The sequence below is a fragment of the Polypterus senegalus genome, chromosome 1, assembly GCF_016835505.1.
Source record: "Polypterus senegalus isolate Bchr_013 chromosome 1, ASM1683550v1, whole genome shotgun sequence".
In the NCBI taxonomy this organism is placed as follows: domain Eukaryota; kingdom Metazoa; phylum Chordata; class Cladistia; order Polypteriformes; family Polypteridae; genus Polypterus; species Polypterus senegalus.
This window is the reverse complement of record NC_053154.1, coordinates 168,836,986-168,858,582: the sequence shown is the minus strand read 5'-3', so window position 1 is coordinate 168,858,582 and position 21,597 is coordinate 168,836,986. Positions and strand designations below refer to the sequence as shown.

At 38.8% G+C, this 21,597-nt stretch overlaps 1 protein-coding gene across 8 annotated transcripts in view; it reads right to left on the bottom strand.

Annotated features, from left to right (window-relative positions):
- Window positions 1-1,790: 1,790 nt before the first annotated feature.
- LOC120535065 (diacylglycerol kinase delta-like) overlaps window positions 1,791-21,597 on the bottom strand; it is a 135,936-nt gene continuing 116,129 nt past the window's right edge. For 6 of the 8 annotated variants that reach the window (XM_039762600.1, XM_039762627.1, XM_039762644.1 and 3 more), the window contains 8 exons: window positions 21,226-21,360; window positions 19,994-20,151; window positions 16,605-16,716; window positions 16,193-16,285; window positions 15,014-15,133; window positions 12,716-12,836; window positions 10,149-10,279; window positions 1,791-6,108 (listed from right to left, as the gene is read on the bottom strand). In XM_039762600.1, the coding sequence (XP_039618534.1) occupies window positions 6,019-6,108; window positions 10,149-10,279; window positions 12,716-12,836; window positions 15,014-15,133; window positions 16,193-16,285; window positions 16,605-16,716; window positions 19,994-20,151; window positions 21,226-21,360 (960 nt within the window). In that variant the 3' untranslated portion in view covers window positions 1,791-6,018. The remainder of the gene's footprint in view (window positions 6,109-10,148; window positions 10,280-12,715; window positions 12,837-15,013; window positions 15,134-16,192; window positions 16,286-16,604; window positions 16,717-19,993; window positions 20,152-21,225; window positions 21,361-21,597) is intronic. The other 2 variants (XM_039762610.1, XM_039762619.1) reach the window with 2 other exon arrangements.

Genomic DNA, 21,597 nt, shown 5'->3' with positions numbered 1-21,597 from the left:
ATTGTAGAACGATGTACAGATACACCATCTGCTGCAAGATGTTCTTGCAGGTCTTTGGAGGTGACCTGTGGGTTGTATGTAACCATTCTCACAATCCTGCGCATATGCCACTCCTGTATTTTTCTTGGCCTGCCTGACCTGGGTTTAACAGCAACTGTGCCTGTGGCCTTCCAATTCTTGATTACATTCCTTACAGTTGAAACTGACAGTTTAAACCTCTGAGATAGCTTTTTGTAGCCTTCACTAAACCAGGAGACTCAACAATCTTTGTTTTCAGATCTTTTGAGAGTTGCTTTGAGGATCCCATGCTGTCACTCTTCAGAGGAGAGTCAAAGGGAAGCACAACTTGCAATTGACCTCCTTAGATACCATTTCTCATGATTGGACACACCTGTCTATGAAGTTCAAGGCTTAACGGGCCAATCCAACCAATTTGGTGTTGCAAATACAGTGGAACCTCGGTTTGCGAGCATAATTCATTCCGGAAATGTGCATGTAATCCAACGCACTCGTATATCAAAGAGAATTTCCCCCTAAGAAATAATGGAAACTCAGATGATTCATTCCACAACCCAAAACTATTCATATAAAAATGATTAATACAAAATATAAAGTAAAAATACATAAAACAAATGAACCTGCACTTTACCTTTGAAAAGAATCATGGCTGGTGTGAGTGAGTTTTGAAACTCTTTTGGGATTCTACCCAACGGGACGACACGCGGAAGAGCGTCCCGAAGCAACCGCAGGCTCCCAGTGGTGTAGCAGTTTGCCGTAAAATCGAATCTGAAAAGATCGCGGACATGCTATAAGCACCTGCCATTGATGGTTGATACAGTACAAGGAAAATTATAAATGCAGAGCACAGTATTACTTGGCCACTAACCTGGCCCCGACCCTGCCTGAGTGCTGTGTGTAAACTCTCTGTTTATAGGAGAGCGGCAGATCCCGCTACAATAAATAACTGTGCTGTTCCCATTTCAAGCGGAGTAAAGCTGGTGTTGCTAAAGTACGGTGACTCAGCTTCGTGTTTTGGGGTGCAAGACAGGGACTCGCACGTTACAACACACACACACACGTGGTCACAATGCTATACTAAACAGTATATGCTCATATGGATGTTGACTGATGTTGATGAGTAAGGCACGCCGACTGAGCCCGAGAATGGGAGACAATTACCCACAATCCAGCAGCGAGAGAGAGAAGAACCATTAGCTCAGTTGTGCTCATGTGACACTCGGCTGACAAAGCATATACGGCCTACTCGTATTGCAAGACCGTTTATCAAGTCAAACATTATTAAAAATTTTAGCCTGTCTTGCAAAACGCTTGCACACCAAGTTACTTGCAATCCAAGGTTTCACTGTAGTCAGTATTGAGCAGTTATATGCATTCAAATCAGCACAATTACAAGGGTACCCAAATTTTTTCACAGCCAGTTTTTCACATTTGATTTAATTTCATACAACTAAATACTGCTTCACTAAAAATCTTTGTTTGGAAAACACCCCAGTACTCTGATGTTCCTAGGAAATGAAAGACATACCACTGTTATGTTTTTTGTTGAAAGTAGATTAAATTATTATGCAGGCTGGGGGGGTTTGGGGTTCCCAAACTTTTTCATGTGACTGTATATGGGGTATATGAGAAAGTCTAGGGGAAACCACGCCTGATATATATTTTTTTTTTCTTTCTTTGAAAATGTTATTACCAGTAGGATACAGGATTAGATTCCCAATCAGAAGTTTTGCAAACTTTTCAGAAGGAATAAATACAAGACAAGAAACAAGTTAAAACAATAACCGCATTTTACTGGAAGATTGGTGCTTTCTGTACAAGAACAAAGATATTTACACCCCTGCTGCTGGGGTTATGTACATGAGTGAACAAACAGCAATACTTAACTTGAATACTTGACGTTCTATAAATTAAACATTAAATATACTCAAGACACTTTCACGGGAGGACCCATGAGATGTATCCCCAAGCTTCATGAACTGATATGTAGAATGGCTGGTTTCTTGTGAAATTGTCTCTGTAAGCAAAGCACAATTCTAGTCTTCATGTAGTGACTTACCAAAACAACCACAACAGAGACTTGCCAATATTTCTGTTTCCTTCAAAAGAAAAACAAAAAAAAGCTTTCAGATCAGGATTTCATTCTGACCTGAAGGCAATAAGCTGTCTGGAAACCCAATGTAGCAGAGTTCATGCCAGTTTAAAGAAAATGCAATCCCAAGAGGTTCTACGCTGCTTCAGTACCATAGAAAAATTCACCCCCTCCATTACTTTCACCTCCACGTGAGGAAGTTTAGTTGGCAGACGTATATTGGGATCACTTTTGCCTTCCAGTGCCCAGCACTGGGAAGCAAAAATTGGAAATAGCTGTTTTCTGCCTGCATCTGTGATTGTCATTTGTTGTTTGTATCTTGCCATCTAAGTCTCTTTACTTTACGCATGTAGAAAAGTGAGAGCTGGTTCTTCTAAGAACCAATAGCCACATAAATGTCAGCACAAAAGAGAGGTATGTAGCACATAGGCCGAACTTTTGAAAGACTGGCAGAAAATGGCGACAGCCAACATCCCCAAATTTACAACCCACGATGAAAAGCTGTGGGGCTCAAGAGATAAAATGAAAAACATGGCTTAGCCGAAGGCTAATAAAAACACATGCAGCAGAAACCCTGTTACCTGTAGAATGCTGGAAAACCGAAACCGCCTCAGTATCGCCAACAGAGGCTTTACTGTCGATCATAAAATGAAGCCTCCATTCCAACATCACTCATCCACAAAAACACATTAACTGCCAACCCATATGGGACAATCTTCCCCCCTAAGCTAAAAAAATTACCCAGGACAGGAAAAAAAAAAACACATTAGGTGGGCATGGCTTCAGCCATCTGAGCAAACCTAAGAGGCATCCTGGCATTTTTCCCAATTCTGTGCACAAAGCTCACTAAAATATCAAAAACACATCACCGCCACAGGCTGCAAGGCTTATTAAAGAGATACAGACATTAAGGGGAACACCCTGTGTCATTGTAACGATGAGGAGAAAGTTTTCTTTAATTAAGGCGCAACATTCCACTTACCAAATAATGGAAAATTCTCCTTCAAACGCTGCACTGTGTCTTAGTTGAGGATACGGCTTCTAGTCACGATTAGTAAGATGGCTGCTTTAATTTAGTCCTGAGGGGTACATTTGACAAATTTCTCCGTTGAACTGATAAGCGCATTCGGGCTGTTATCATCTTTGCATATCATCACATATGCCACGGGGCTGACTTTTTATAACTGGGTCACAAAACAGGAGAGAATGACACCTGTGCCAGCAGATATGGCAATGTTTTCACTTGACGCTTTTTCTGGCACACCATCACTGACTCAAACTCTGTAATTAATCACTTTGTGGAAATTTTAGAATCTTGGCTGGAGTTACAATCCCATCATAAATGTCAAATTTGGCTAACTTGTACTCTTGTCCACCACTGTAAAAACAGAGGTGAAAATGGGGCACATCACAGCATTCAGGCTCTCTACATGTAACAAAATCCATAAGCTGTCCACTTAGCAGTAGCTCTTTCAATATTTATATTTTATACACAATTTAAAACTGCCAGTGCTGAAATCATACACAGCTCTTCTTTAAAGAGTGGTTGGCTGTTTTTCAACCCCCATTTTCTCAAGATTTGTTGTGTTTTATTTTTTTTTTTGTTGGACTTATATAAATATCTTTAAATTCCAAAACACACACTTACATCCAAACACACTAAATTGTTAAAATCCAAGAACTTCAGAGCTCCACATTGTTAAGATTTGCATCACCAGTACACCAGGACAGCAACAGAATGAAAGAATTAAAGTGGAATTTAACAACATTCTTGCCGTCATTGTCTTCCCCGATGGCCTCAGTGTCTGTGGTTTCCAACTGTGTCAAAAGCAAGGGGGACAGAGCAAGGCAGACATGATATGGCTGGTCCCTAAAAGTCCCCAGACAGTAAACCTGGAAGCCAAGCTATCAAGTAAATAAAAGAGAAAAAAAAAACCCACCCAAGATGGTAACATGCTAAATTGAAAGCATCAGTGTGCCAGGTGGGGCTTAGCTGTTGAAGATGATGGCGACCATGAACAAGAAAAGATGAGAAAGACACGGGGTGGTTAAAAGTCACACATCCATTCCATGATCAAGGCTAAGTGTTGTCCATAAACTAATTAAAGCAGAATAGTTCACCTACCCCTGCTTTCAAAACCCTTTTTGTTTTATTTTGCATAATTCTTTTCTTGTACAAGCACATCCACTAACCCTCAACACCCCCATTGAGGATTTCTTTTGTACCCTGAAAGCAAAATGACTTGCTTTTAAGCTGAGGGGGTCCCCAGTTTGTGTTTTTTTTTTTTTCAGCTGAAGCCTGCCATCGTCTTATCCATTTTTGTTTTCAGGCCCGCTGGTCCCTGAAGTCAGATTAGCAGGCTCATGCTGTCTCTCTGAATCCCTGGGAAGACGTTCCCAATGGAACACTCCAACTGTCAGCCCATGGGTTTGCGGAGCGAAGCTGAAACACTTCCATGGGGACTTAATAAGTTTCATTTTTGATTTTGTCTCTTTTGTTTCTGTCCCTTAGACAAGAAGGCTGGCTTTCAGTAAATTACATTCCTGATGTTTTTCACAGTTACACGACAATAATAATAAATAATAAAAACAAAGTACCAATTTTGAGAAAGTGATTCTGGAATGAATTTCCAAGTCTTTTGGTGCCATTAGTAGCAGCAGGCATGAATAGGGCTCCTTTGCTTGGACCTACACATTCGAGAAGAATTGTGCAATCTGGTACTGAGTGGGGTCATGCCCAAGGGCAGTCGCTTCAGTTATCAACATGGAGGTTGAGTAGTTGTGATCGGTTATCCTTGCCTGGGAGAAAACCCTGACAGACTGGCGGGTCTTGACATAATGCCATGTGGATTGTACCTTGCAGGACAGATGACCGTTATATTTATATAAAAAAAAATTTCTACAAGAAATTGTGGCCCTTTTAGTTTTGAGAGGCACTGGGTAGAAAGCGGTGGTCCAGTGTGCTTTGGAAAAAGCAAGCTTCCAAATGAATGTAACGGTACCAAGTATGGAGAAGGTTGTGAAGTAAAGTCCAAATTCAACATAAATCAAGAAATTCGGCAAAAAGGTGATCCATTGGAATATAAAAAAAAAAAATAATGAAACAAAAAACAAAACAAAAAAAAAAAAAACAGCCCTACCCCTGGAATGAAATAAATCACAATGTTTTGCTGGTGCCTTCCAAATGCACGGGTACTGTGATGAGAGAAATTTCAACATGATGAACCCAAGACTTCAAAAAGTGAGCTCATAGGATTTTTGTTCAACATACAAAATTCAATTAAAAGAATAAAAATGTTCAAGAGCAGGACTGGGTAGTTCATTCATTATGACCCTGATTGTAGCAGGATATGGCATTTGTTTAAGGCAATTGCAGTAGAGCTTCTTGAGTCAGAGCATTGAGCATGCGCCAGATGGTGCAACCAGCTTGCCCAGATGACACGGTCTCCTTCTCCTTCAAGATTTGGCTCCACGGCAAACCAGCTTTAAAGTTCCCAAGACGCTCTCCTGATTCAACACAATCTAGATTGAAAGTGGATCAGTTAAGGCACGAATGCTGTGGAACCCACTCCGTTTTCATTGGCTCTTCAGCAGCAGCAATAACCAGGCACATTTGGGACCAGACCTTAGTTGTATGCACTTTTTTTTTTTTTTGCTCCAAGCATTTGGGGGTCAGCTGTGTAGGAAACTGCAAAAGCAGACTAGATTAGACTATTCCAATAAAAAAAAAAAAAAATCAATAAATAAATAAAAATAACCACCCAACTAAGATGGATCGGATCACATGGCTTGTAAGAGGTTTCAGTTTCAAGATTTGCCCAGGCACGCTTGTGGACAGCAAAACTGGTAGAAAACCAAATAGTTCCTTCATTAATGCGCTTTGAAAATACAGGAGGTGAACGCTGAGGCTATGCCTCGGTGGCAGGACTGTTCCGGCTCAGTTCCTTGATTCCGTGCAAAATCCTCTTCATGTGGCCCACTTTCGTCACTCCCAAATCCTGGAATAAAGAAAATGATATCAGACAGGCCACCTCTGTGGAGACATCATCTTTTTTTAATTGCTTAAGTGGTAGATGTCTTCACAAAAAGGAGAATTACGACAACAGGATCTGTAACAATAAGCTATTTATGTACATCTTTTAAACACTGAAGCACACTGGGATTGTGACTAGCTCAAATTGGCTGCCTTGTGTTTTATACAGAAGAAGAGTGCTGGAAAAATAATACACTTCTATAATGCTGTGAATTTGTACTGAGGGAATTTGTTTTTATCAGGTATTTGTGGGTAAAAATAAAAATCATCCCTCACATAAGGCCCAGAAAATGTCCAGTTTAAAATATAATACATAAGTACCTTGCTAATGAAGTAACTGTTTGGCTATTTGAGAGGTACTCACTATTAAATTACCTTGTTAGAAGATAGAGGGAGGTTATTCTGCCATTATTCAAAACAGTTTAAACTGAACAATTGGTTAACAGCTCCTAGCAGATCAAAGTAATTACGGTTTAGTCTTTTTTTTTTGGCAAAATTTGGAAATGACAGACCAAGGAGTAAATCCAGTTCCTGTTAGCTAACAAAGGATAGTGTTTATTACACTTCTCTCTTTTCACTTTCAAAGATCGATTTTAGCAATGCAGAAAGCATCATTAAAAAGCACTCCACAATGAAAGCTTTCAAAACTTGGCAAACACTTTTTTTGTAGGGCAATGAATTTATAATTACCAAGGCACATGCCAGTATGCCGACAGTTTCAGCTAACCTACAGCCTCAGTTTGTTGACATTTAGAATTAATAAGACGTATTAGATGTGACTTTATAAATTCACTGCATTTCATCTATGGATCCTCGCAACCGTTTGTCTTTGTATCATCTCAAAATGTTTTTCCATATTTTATTTTATATGAGTTGTTATATTCCTGCCATGAAGCACATGAACATAAAAGGGTTAGATATGGTTTTAAACTTATGGTTCATAGTGTTAAGCCAGTTATGAAATGACATGTTGTGCTGCTTTCCATCAGCGCAGACTCCCATACATTAAGTCTGAGATGAGCATTTTTGTCCTTTCAAAAGCTGATTCGAGTGTTGGTAGGACAACTAAGTTGTTCAAGTTATGAAGGCATGGCATCAATCTTAATGTAGCATGTAGACTATCTGTAGTCATCAACATTGAAGTGGCAACTACAAACATTTATTGTCACGACGTATAACAAAACAAATCCTCTTTTACTGGCTTAATTCAATCAGTGGGAATGCTGTCGTGACTAAGGTGCGGATAATTTTGTTTTTTAGAATTTGAAGTTAGACAGACACTCCTAAAGCTCGTTCCACTATTTTGTCATTGTTCTGCGTAACCCAAGGAGCATTAAAAACTTTCACCTCACCTTCTAGAAAAAAACAAAAATACATATATGCGCACATGTGAATAGGGTCTATTACCTAACTGAAAACAGTGGTAACAGCATCTAGACGAGTCAATGAAAGTGAGCACTAAAAGCCAAGAGCTATGTCCCAGATCATCAATTAGTTTTTAATTACTTTCAGTTATTAAAATTATGTGGAATCTATAAATGTGAGGCACCTAGAACAGCGGGCAAGTATTGAGCTCAAGGTGACAAGGCACACAAGGCCACGGGAGAGAATTCATCACTAAATTAAATGATTCACTCCATGTCTACATGTTGAATTTCAGAGTCCTCACAATGAAAATAATTAAATAATTACTGCTTATTTGCTACTTCAATTACATTGTCAATATCTACAAATGAAGTCAATGGGAGGGCTCCTATTCAAAAGCAATGGGGCACAATTGGCTGGAAAGTGTGCCCAGGTCCTCAGGCACCCTTAGCTCCCACCGTTCCTTTCTGATCCATCAAAATATGGATATAAATGCACAGATGCTCCATGTCTGTGTTGTCTGTCGATTCATCCATGGACAGGGACATATGATCAGCCTGACTGATGTCGTTTGACTTTGGATATTTCCTACCAAGGTATTGACACAACATGCAGCAGGGGCAGCTAACAATTCAATAGCTTTATTCATTGATTTATCACTAGCAAGCTCTGATAAATGCCCATAAATGTACTCTTTATACGTTTGCATCAGTAAAAGCTTTAATGTATCTTGGAGGGAAGTACTTGTATTTTTTTTCCTTTTGTGTTTATGAGCAGGTTAGATGCCCTCAATGATGTTTGGGACAAAGCCACATATTTCCTTGATTTACCCCTCTGCTCCACAGTTTAAAAATACAAATCAAATAATTTAGACGTGACTAAAGTGCACATTGCAGACTTTAATTTAAAGGTATCTGCATACATTTCAGTCACAACCTGTAGATATGACACTTGTTCTACATAATTTTAAATTGTGGAGCAGAGGGGTAAATCAAGAAATAACATCTTTGTCCCAAAATTATGGAAGCACCACATTTCCTGCATTGATCACAGCTTGGTTTTTAAAGCCTCAGTTTTCATGAGGTTGTGCAGTATCAGAGCCATTGAAACGGCTATGCTTCTGAAGATAGTGGCACCTCAAATTGTACCCTTAGAGGCCATTTCATGGTAGATCAGACAGGCTGTGAGAGCATCTTGGAATGAGGGCATTCCAAAGACATGCTTTTTGGTCTGTTAAAGCGAATGAATTTTCATCTTAAGACATTTTCGCTACTTCTTTTGATAGCTAACTTGCAACCTCAATTTTGAATATTACTTCCTGGCTAATTAGTAAATGCCACATGATTGGATACACTGTTCATAAAAAAAACCAATTGATTTTAAATATTTCAGCTTGAAATGATAACAATCCCACAATGAATTTTGTGCAATATATTCTTGATGATTGCTTATCTTGCGCAGATAGAATTAAGACAGGTTGTGACTAAGTTTGCATGTGTGTGATGTGAATGAGTGGACGAGAGGTTGACAGTGTGTCTGTTAAAGTGTGTGGGATGAGGTGGTTGGCTTGAGTGGATGCATGCATCATTAGGCACTTTCCCACCGTGGGAACTTTTTAGGAACTCAGGAAGTATTATAGCATTCCCACCGCAGGAACTGTGCCATTTGTAGTTTTTGTTAGGTAGTTCCTAGTTCTTTTTTTTTGGCTCCTACTCCATAGTATGTACTTTTTGTTTAACCAGGAAATATCATGGGTGGGGCTCAGGTGATGAATTGTGCTGATTGGTTTACCACAAGTATTGGTGCCATCTTTCAAATCTGTTTGTAGTCTAAGATTTATTATTGAAGATGGAGCGCCACACTTCGCACTGCATCACTTTTCATAGCAGCTTCATTGGTGATCTGCACCATGCATTGCAACTAAGGAATAATCTCCCCCAATAATTTGCGATTGCAATAAAGGGGTTGGGTTGTGGTAACCATGAACTCTTGATTGGGACACACTTTGCACTATATCAGTCTTCACAGCAGCAACCATACACCGCATTGAAGCAATAAAGAGATCTGAGGTTTTTTCTAGTAGGGGGCGGAGGGTTTTGGGGGGTCCTGAAAACAAAGTTCTTTTGTTGAGAAAGTGCCTTTTGCTATATTTGGGCTTCTCCCAAAGAGTATTTTCTCTGCGAGAAACAGTCCTCAACAGGGTGTCCGCCCCACTCACACATACACACACATACAGACAAACACATACACTCACCCAGAGCTAATTCAAAATTGCCAAATAAACTTACCAGCATATCTTTGGCTACGCGTGAGAGAAAACTCATTAAGGCATGGGAGAAACTTTGTATAACTGGATACTGAATTTAACCCTGAAAAATTGAATCTGTGAGGTTGCAGCACTACCCAGCACACCACCAAGCAGCCCATCACACAAATAGATAACTAAAATGCAGTTATTAAGGGTTATGCACTGCTTCTGTGAAAAATGTTCCACAAGTCACTGCAGTGTGACTCCTTACCTTCTTGATCTACTATGTGGCGGTATGTCATTTGCTTTTAGGGAAAAGCATAGTTAGACAGGTTAGTTGCAAGGATGACGGCGGCACTTAGGGAAGGGGGAATTCAAGCATCAGAATGTACCTTGAGGTCACGCCGCTCCAGGTGCAGGAGCTCGGCTCCGCGGATGTCATGGCCAATGAAAGTGTCCTTGTACTCGCAGAGGCTGAGCACCTCCAGCCACACTGCCACGTCTTCCGTACCCCAGAGGTGCACTGTTAGAGAGTGAGTGAACCCTTGAGTACCCAACACCAGATAGAGAAACAAAGAGAGAAAAGAGACAGAAAATGGCCAGCCCAGCCTCCATCTATGATTTGCGTCATTTGCACCTTCCCAGCCAAATGTAAACTACAGAGTAAGTGAAGAGGACTGGGTGGCATGGTTTCACAATCTAAAAGCAAAAGGGGAAAAATAAAATCATTTCAATCAAACACCGCTATACTGTGATTAGAATTAGGAAAAAAAAATCACAACAGTGAACAAGAGATAATAGCAATGATTAACATAAAAAGACATAAATGATTCCACCCTTCCATCATTTAGCATGTGATTGAAATCCACTTGAGAAAATAGTAAAAGCAGTAATTTGATAATGTAGGGTCACTTTCAGAGGACCCTAAGAATACAGTGACCAGTCCATGGGTGGGCTTTTTTCTGTGTAGGAGCTCTGGAGAATTTGATGCATTTTATGGAAGTTTTCTTTTCCTTTCATGGGTGTGCAAAAGCCAGAAAACAGTCATCTTTTATTTGGCAGCAGCCCATAAAGAAATTCTTGAAAATTGAATAGTTAAATGCTTGGTGGAGTGAGCTGGTAATGAGGCACGCCTGACCACATACCGCAGTCTGGTTCTGGGTAATGGAAGAAACCATAAGCAGTTCATGGGATAAACAAACCTTTTAATGTACAAAAAAGTAGAAAATAAAATGTAGGTGCTGACTAATGCACACAAAATGTGGGGTTGCTTTCTTTTTGATCAAAATAAAAGGTCTAGTAAACATTTTTGTTTCATATTAAAACAATGTATTATACTTGTATCTGTCTGTGTGGGTTGCAAAGACAGATCAGAAAATACACTTGTAGCAAAAGTGATAAATTGTACTAAAATGTTTCTTCCATTTTCAAAGCTTTGACATATAATCTGAACCTGAACATCTCTCTATCATCTCACTATATTTGTATGGTCATTACAACCACCTGCCAGTAGATGTCAGAGGTGTGCTTTGCATAGTAATCGATAGAAAATTAGTCCTGCATGCTTTCATCACAACCTATGACTATTTAAAAATGTGATTACTATCTTAATTGAGCAAGCTATTGTTTACAGTTTCTATGTTTTGGTGACAATCCACAAATTTAACAAGGTTTGTTAAATTTTTTTAATTGGAATTATACAAGCACTGTAAGTTGCATTGGGATGATTTCATTTTTTTGTTAGCTTGGTAATATGGTATTTTTTTTGGTATTTAATGACTATTACTGTAAATACTATTTACATTCTCCTTTGACCAGGTCATTTTTTTGTTATCTTGGTAATGATCATTATCATAATTAATATTTCCATCTCCCTTTGATCAGGCCTTCTGGTTATTTAAGGCATTATTTACTAGTGACCATGATTAGTGGGTCTGACACTGAAGCTTTTTAGCATTCACCGTCATTTGCCCTCAGTCTGCTCCCCTTGCCATTAACTTTCAATTACAGGAGCCAACTCCCCATCTTAAAAGAGTGATTTTGTAGAAAAGCGTCATGTTAGAGTTTCATATCAATGCACTTTTCTGAATACAGAATGGTAGATTAGACAGCTAACTAAACTAGGAGACCAGCTAGACATAAAATCAATCACTGACCCTGAAACTGATTGGACCAAAAACCTGCAACCACAGGAGGCCTACAGGGCTCATATTGAGAGTCAGTCATTCGGAAGATGGGATCAGTCTTGGTAGCAATAGTTGAGTTAGTAGTATTGGCATGTCCACACTATACTGTGAAAAGTGTCCAACCAACATGCAACGTCTTGCCATACTCCAGAGACATGATAAACAAGAATACAGAACTATATACAGAATACAGAATAGAAGATTCTATATACTATAACTACACCATGCACTGAACTATAAATATAGAACTTCATTTTATTCACTAGAAATTCGGTATATACACAGTTTAGTACATCCTAATTAAATTTGCCATGTTATAGATTTTATGAACTGAAAACCAATCAAAAGAAATGTAAATTTAATATGAAAGTGAATATTTAGGCCATAATCAGAAGTGATGATCTAGAATTTCCATCACTGTAGGATAAATGGATATGGTTATTGGTCAAGCTGAACACTGGATTTTTTAATTAATCATTTTACAGAGTATACCACTCCACTAACAGTTCGAAAGTAAAGAAATGAAAAATAAACTAATTTAATGGCCTCCAGAATTTCTTCAGTGCTATATCAAAATCATTCTTTATGTCAGTGCTATATTAAAATTGTTCTTTTTGGATGCTTCATCCGACTAAGTAATGCTGTGTTCTTCTTAGAGATTAGTGTGAAAGCGTTCAATATTTACAATACACCGAGAGATTATACCGGTCTGCCTTTTCTACACATGTATATTAAGGTGGTCCCACTGTGGTATCAAAGCTTCAAAAACCCACCTGGCTGACTGAGACAGCTCCCTGCAGCTTCTTTGTTCTTGTTGTTCTTCTCCTTCTTAAACTTTGGCACCAGACGGAACTTCCCACTGCGGCTTCGCTTCGTATATTCCATTAGGTGACTCTGTGGGAGGTGAACCACAGGTTAAGAGAAGGTGGTCCAAACGGCTCTGTTTCCAGTTTGAATTAAACAGCACAGCTATATGACAGCTTGAGGCAGACACGTAGCAATCTTTATAAGCACATATCAAAATGTAGGCGCCAAAGAAATAAGTCCAAGTACAGTCTCTAAAATATGGTACTAGCATCTTATTTATCTCTTTGACCTTTTTTAGTTTTACAAATCACCTTTATTCTTGAAGTTGAGCATTGGTTGAACTTGATGTTCTTTTTTCCATTTTTCTGAGAGCGCAATAAACTCTGTTAGGGTTGCCCAATGGCAAGTGAACCCGCATACACTACCAAGGTAGGAAAATGCAAGATGTATTGCACTTTTTACACAAGAGGCTGTACTATGGTTGACTGAGAACCTTCTGCTGGAAGGGCACAAGAATAGGGTAGTCATTCATCCGTATACTGGCAAACGACTGCCTCTTTAGCAGATTGTCTCAAGCCTGTATAAACTCGGTCATTTCTAAATATAATGATAGAGTAAGAGAAGTAACCAGCTCTGTGACTGATTTCAATATGTTAGTTTGAAATAAGCTTTTGAATTGGGGAAAGAAACTTTGCAGATAAAACTGTGGAAAATTCACTTTCACATGAAAAAAAAAAAATCATAAACCCTTGGAAGAATAACAGATGAATAAACACATTATTAAAACATCAAATGAAAAAGATCAACCTACAGGTACGTTACACAAAGAAAAACCATAAAATACAAATAACAGAAATCACAACTGTAAACGGAAACTAAAAAAACTGAATAAGAAATACCGTAACACATTCTTTCAGGACTACCACCTTTAAAAAAAAGGTACCAAAGGCACAACTGAAAAGGAGCAGGAAATAACAAATGAGTTAAATAAATGTTTCACCCAAGTTTTTACCATTGAAGAAATAAATAAAATACTTCATGAAGATGTAAAGTTAAGCTACTGTTTTAGAATTTTAAAACAGGAAAGTTAAATGTGCTTCAAGACAGGCGGTGTCATGAAGACCAGTAGCAAGAGCATGATGGGATTGTTCTAGTAGTGTTAAAAACAAAAAGGTGCATTATTGATTAGCTGTAAGCCAGTCGATTATGGCAATTTGTTTTGTATTGGTGAAAGTTGTACCTGTTTAACTGTAAAGTTACAAATGTGGCTTCAGAGACAACATGGATCCTAGTAAATACTGAGCAATGAACCTTAGCTCTACTGTGTATAAAATAATAGAAATGATGGTCAAAAATTAAAATACTACTTGAATTCAAATATGTTCTAAATAGCATGCAGAATGAAGAGAAATGACGAACGGAGACTTTCATTTTCACTCCACATTGATGATTCTGAAGCTAGAATGATCCAACTTATAAAATTTACTTTCAAATTATGTAGTTTTCTAACCCACTTAATCCAAACCAGGGTTGCATAGGGCGCAAAGCAAGATCAAACCCTGGACTAGGTGCCAGTCCAGCATAGTGCAACCACACACACAACTCCACACACACCAAAAAATAGACCAAATTTAGTGTCACCAACTCACCTAACCTGCATTTCTATTACACAGTGAGAAAAAACTGGAGTACTCGGAGGAAGCCCACACAGACACAAGGTGAACATGCAAACTCAATGCAGGAAGGACCCAGGATGTGAACCCTGGTCTCCTTATTTCGAGGCATCAGCACTACCACTGCACTATGATGCCACCCTGCTTTCTAATTTTTCTTACCCAAAAAAAAAAAAAGACTATGATGTATTGAGTAAATGTATTAAATCTGTGAATGACACCAAATTAGGAGGAACAGCAAAATATTAGGAGGACAGCAAAACAATTTACAAAGACCTGGGTAATCTTAAAAACCAAATTGAAATTTGTACTACATTAACTCAAAAGGAACATACTGTAAATTATAAATACAACATAATACTGACCTAGGGGAAAAAACAATCCCTAAAAAGGTCTTAGGAGTTCATACTGAAAAAACATTCCCATTGTCTAGGCAATGTACAGGCACATAAATCGGGTTATACAATAAAAATGTTAAATAATTCACACTGTTTATAACGCAGTTCACTTTATTTATGACAAAAACTAAAAGGAAAAGCTGCATGTGTTTATGAGCTATACCTTCCCAAGCTTAGTAGTAAGACCACCTACCTCATCGTCCACAGGCTCAAACAGCTGACACAACCAAGAAATTTCAGACAGTTTTTGAAGCTGTAGGTCTACATTTCCGAGAGCATTTGACAACTGCTCTTTCTGAGGGGCATCTAACTGCTTTGGGAAAAATAAGAGATGTGGCTAATGAGAAAACATGCAGAGAAACAGTACAACTACTTCATGGCTACTGATATGCTGGCATACTAAAGAATTGTTTACTGTGCTGAACTTTTACAACTTTTGACCCGAATAATGGCTGTCAAGTTCATGCGGACCACTTTCTACTCTATCATATACCCAGCTGGTCAAACATGTTATTTTTCCCATTATATCAGATTTTACACGTTTGCCATGTTTCATAGATGAATCTTTACTGGACTCATAATGATTGCGCTGCCCAAAAAATATTTCTACGGTACTAAACTTTACCAAGTGGTTCCAGTCAATTTATGTCAAATGAATTAACCCTGATGGCATATTTACTAAAACAAAACAATAATGTATGCAAGTGAAATCATTTAAAATGAATTGAATAGCACAGTGATGAACTCCCAGAGCATTCCACTTTAAACATTTTACTAACAGAACCTGAGATTTTGAAGCACAAGTTGTTGCTTCCTCTAAGTAAAGCCACTGCCATGCATCTTGTGAACCAACTGTTCGCTTATTTGATCTTTAGACACTTACATGTTGTGGCATTAAAAACTTCACAAGAATAATAGGAAGCCACTTCTGCTTGATCTCGAACAGCATTTGACTTTCCCTGAAATTAACTCCATTAACCATTAATCTGAATCAAATAAATATGTGACTGATAGAATACTGTGTTGATTAATGCTCAAAAAACATAAAAAATCCATACTCTAACTTCATAAAGTCAAAACATTCAAGGAAAATTTGTACATTTTGCAGCCTGTGTACTATGTATACTTGTTAATGTTTAAGAGCTTTCAAGACACACTTTTGTTGAGTCAATGTTTATTTCAATTTCCTTAGCCTGCATAATACATAGAGAAATAAGAATTAATATATTAAGGCTAAAATGAAGGGGAAAATGTCTGCAATTATAATACTAACAAATCACCTAAATTTACATATTTAACTCTGCAGCTTTCCTACAAAATATCAATTTGACCCACTTCAACTCCCATGAACCAACAGACTAAACATTCTTACCAGACTCATCTTTCCCCTCAGCAGCAGCTCTGTCTCATTGTGTAGAGCCTTAACATTGCTGACCATCTCGATGACTGACCCACAGTCCAAACTCTGTAATCAAACACAATGCACACCACAGTGAACGTCATGTCTTGAATGTACTGAACACCCAGTGTCCTCCATAATGTGTGGGACAAAGACACGTTATTCTATGATTTACCCCTGTGCTCCGCAGTTTCAAATTACAAATCAAACAATTCAGATGTGATTAAAGGTACACATTAAATAAATTTTGGTCACACCATGTAGAAATCACAACACTTTTTATACATTGCCCCCTACCAGCCTGTAACCCCTCACATTTTAGGGCAATCTTTCAATTAAGATTCTGGTAGACCAAAAATAATCATCCCAAATAAATCACGCATACCTCTGTGTTTTTCGAGTTGCCATAGACCACATCCATGGATTTGGAGCTGGCATTGACAGCATGTGCAAGTTCTTGCTCAATGGTCTGTTGGGACTGGGCGATTTCTCGAATGCTAAACACACAAAAGGAAAAAATGTGATCAGGAAAATGTAAAAGTGTGTTTAAAAAGTGAGCTTCTTTTCCTGTCTTGCACCACGCTAAATGATTGACTCTGGGGAAAAGGGGCATGGGATTCTGCCAGAAAAGAATACATTTGAGACTGCCTAGGACACTATTACTACTAGCGGAGTCCCAAACTGTGTATTTAAGACACACACAGAACATCTGTGAGCATTCCATATTTGTCCAAAGACGGCTTACATGTGAGTTAGCATATTACCAAATAAAATATCAGCACGCAGACGTATTTTGCTAAACTGGAAGAATCCTAATTCTCCTCTTTTTAAGTCAGTGGGCAACTGATGTTTTATACTATTTGAAATTGGAAAAAATCTAATTCTCACTTAGAGGATCTGTGTAGAACTTTTTCAAAACCTGGCAGGATCTAATCAATAATATTTTAGAATAAGCTCTTAAAGCACGGAGGAAGCAGATTCTCTCCCCATTTCTTTTTTTTCTCCTTGTATCTGTATCCGCCTAATAAACTCATGAATGAATTAATTTTTTACAATTTTTAAGTTTTAGTCTGTTGGCCAAGCTCTCTTTCTCAGGGGTGTGGGTTGATTTGTATTCAGTCCTATTTTTATTTTTTTTTTGTAAAAACTGATCTATTTGTATGCAATGATTACAATAAAATCAATAAAATAAAAAAAATATATCAGTTAATGATTTGCTGAATACACAACTAAACAAAACAAATTCAAGGCAGTCCTTGAATGTGAGCAATGGTAATAAAAAAAGAGGAAACCACCATCTATTATTAAATTACTAGTTACTGAATGTGGAAACCAATGGAGGAGAAGCATAATCCACTACCTACAATTCTTTCTACATTTGATTTCCGTCATGATCAACATAATTTGAAACATCTCAATCCTTTTTAAGATCAAACAATTCCAGTTCCTTTGTTGAAAAATTTCAAAACAGACAGCAACAGGAAGAAGTAGTAAACAAGATTTTCACAAAGGCATCACACCCCGTGTACATCTCCTACTTGAGGTGCCTGCCTTGATGACAAACAAAAGATCAGATGTCTTTCATTCCTGATGTTCACCACAGTTTGGCTCCATCTAGGCCTCTGTGATCTTTATTATGGTATTATTTTTGTGTAGTGAATATTTAGAACTTGGGTTTGATCGTTGTGTCTTAGTGATACCATCATGGCTGCTTTATACACCCAGGCTTTTGCTAAATGCACACATCTTGTGTATGAAGCCACAACAGCCAGCATTAATTATCTGACTAGGGAAGGCGTTAGAATATGGAAAGGTTTTTTGATTAAAAAAAAAAAAAAATACTTAATAAAACCAGTTTATTTAGACTTTAAGGTTTTATATTCTGGACTTAACACTAAAATCTAAACAGCAACAGGTGTCCTTTTTCTTTAATGACTTGTTGGCAAATATTTGTGTTTGATTTTTACCACAAAAAAATCTCACTATATTTAAACTTTTCCATTTGTTCCTGTCACTAAAATTACAACTGAAAATGTCTAATGTACTTTTAGAAACTGCTGGATAAAGGAGGTGTGAAACTCTGGGGACACTCTTTTAGTCACCCACAGGGATGCTGTTGTGAATCATGTATTTTAAATGTAAAATTGAAAGGCAAAAATTTGTTTTGTTGCTCTTTTTTTCTGCTTGTCACAAAGCAGCATTAGGCCATGACACGTCACGACTTTTGCATCGATTTTCAGTCGCAGACTTCATTTACATAATGTTAGTGAGTCAGAGGCAGTTGATGGCTAGCTCCCTTGAGCACCAGTTGAATAGTGACACATACCCCATGACTCGCAAAACAACTAAATCAGACGGGTTTGATTATGTCTTAAGCCAAAGCGTTGAGCTCTGTGCGTGTGTGAAGGCGGAGAATTAATGAGCACTCACCTGGAAGTACAGTGCATGTAATGTGGCAATGAGGAATAAGAAACATGTGTTATGGACCTTGCAAACCAATGTCTGTCTGATGTCATATATTTTATGCACCATGAAAGAGTAGAAGTAGAAAAAAAAAATTTTGGACATGAGCATCGGTAGGGGCCGGCACGGTGGCGCAGTGGTAGCACTGCTGCCTCACAGTAAGGAGACCTGGGTCCGTTTCCCGGGATCTCCCTGCATGGAGTTTGCATGTTCTCCCAATGTCTGCTTGGATTTCCCCTGGGTGCTCCGGTTTCCTCCCACAGTCCAAAGATATGCAGGTTAGGTGCATTGGCGATCCTAAATTGGCCCTAGTGTGTGCGTGTGCCCAGTGCTGGCTGGGATTGGATCCAGCAGACCACCGTGACCCTGTAGTTAGAATATAGCGGGTTAGACAATGGCTGGCTGGCTGACTGGCATCAGTAGGCTTTGCTCCCTATGAACCAAGTTACCTGAACTATTCTATAACATTTCAGTAATAATTTACCACTCTGATGCTAATCTTTCTGATGATAAAATAGGTCATTACAAATGCAATTGATAAGAAGGATTCATAATTAATTGCAGAATTACAGCATTTGAGGGTTCCTCTAGAATGCCTCTTTCTCTTGCACAATTTGGTTAAAAAACTAATCAGCACGTCATCATCTCATAACAGGCTTAAGTTCTGAGGGATTTTTTCATCCATCCATTTTAACTCTAGACTGTCCCCAGTAAACCATGACACGCAAACACACACACCCATTATCGAGACGTCAATGTTTTTGGTATCAGGGGACTTTAAAACTTTGAGATCCATCAACAAATGGAGATCAAAATTTTTGACAAATCTAAAACCTTCACTCCTCCTCCAATGGTTACTGGGGGGCGGGGGGTGGATGTTGACAGGACAGAGATTGTGGCTGAACCCACCATTACTCGAACGCCTTTGTATCAGCACCAGCTCTGTTATACGGTACGCTGTCGGAAAAAGAGACGAGCATGTGACACTTTGAAATATGAAACTGTGTTAGAACGTTATCATGGAATTGTTTCCAGAGACTACTAGTTGTGTAATCTGACATCCTCCTTTGACAAGAGCAGCAGTTAATCATGTTTGACATCCTTTTCAACTAAAAGTCATGTAATGGGAACCAAGAAGAGATGTCTTTTGTCTGTATCACTCATTTGGAACCAGTGTGATAAAGACAATACGGTGTGCTGGACAATTAATAATGTCAGCGGAGGGTGCACTACGATGCTTACAAGCTCTTAAGCAGCGTCAGACTAGTCTGTCACAAAGACAGTCTGCTTGAGGCAAGGTCAATCCCTCACCTGCGTATGAGTGCTCCAGCGGCCTGACCAAACCGATTGATCTGCAATGCCTCTTCCTCTGAGACAATCTCTGGTGGGAGCAGAGCATGCTGGGATGAAGGTCTTGGAAACTCACATCTCTGTTTGTCCTCCCATGATTTCAAAGTGTTCTCAAAAGCCTGTGAAGCAAACAAAGGATCACTCAAGATGCTGGCAGACTATGCAAACCTTACTGCAGCAGCAATACTGAGAAGTTGTGTACAGATCAGTTGAACATTACTGGAAAAAAGATGTGCACACATTTTCTATGGTCAGTAGAAAACAATACCTAGTTGCACTATATACAGGCTGCTCTCAGTCAAAAGGTACAATCTCAGGGCCTAGAAAACAAATGTGGATCCCCAGAGACAACTATCAACACTTGTAACCAAAAATAGGCTGAATCACAAATGCACATAATTGTAGTTAATTATACTCTGCCAAAGATGACTTGACATTATTTCATACCTAACACAGAGCAACTGGGAAGGCTGGACCAGTAACAACAAGCATCCTGAAAGGAGTATATATTTTAAATGCACACTGGTTTAAGAAGACAAAGCTTCCTGGGAACTGGATCATCACTCCACTAAATGAATCAGTTTAAAACAGGGCTGCAGTGGAGTCTGGGACCACCAGGAGGCAAATCCACTAGAGTGCTGTGATGAGAGTCACAAAAGAGAGACAACAAGAATGCACCAAAACGTGAGCAGGATTCAGCTTCAAATATTCCTGATTTAAGACAGCAACACAGAATCAGATTTTATTTTCTATGCTTTTAAAAGACAACAGAAAAGTTAAATAGGTTATAATGAAAAGTCTCATGAGGATCTTTACTAAAGGCCAAACGTGAGGTTCATGTTTTCTATTCACAGGAGTGCCTAGGCAGATCTAAAAATTGCCATATCTACCAAGATGATGGTAGTGTAAGATTCTGGAGAAGACAGCACAAATATTCAACATGAACAACATGCTCAGATTCATCCACAGTTAGGCTAAGGATGGGAGCTCAATGAGGATTCACACCAGAAGTCTCCCCGATGTCTTGGTAAAAGAGGCTGAACAAAAAATGGTGTTGTTATTCTGTCTTGCCATCATTTGAAGTACCTTTGCCATTTTGTATCTAAATTCTCAATTTTTTGAAGAAAATGTGCACTGAAACCATTAGTAGAATGGCTGAACAAGAAAATGAGGAAGAAAACGCGATTACACACCCGGTCTCTGGTGAGCGTCTGCATTCGGTTTTTGTGAATAATTCGGATGTACCCAGGAGGCTGGACCCATGCCTCTCCATCCACCTGCACTGGAACGCCTTCATCTCCTAGAATGGTGATCTTCACAGTACGACACTGTAAAGACAAAGTAAAAATGCTGTATTTTGTGCCACCACCACCACCCGGCTGAGGCAACGTGCAGCCACCTGTGATGCTCGAATGGAAGGCAGGTGCCCAAGCTGTCCACAAGACCGATTGCATCAAATTCTCTGGGACGAAGCTTGGAAACAATGACGAATGACTTAAGCACATTAATGTTAGGTAGAATGCCCAGTGAGGGGGCTAGGTGGTCTTTTGGCCTTGGAACTCCTA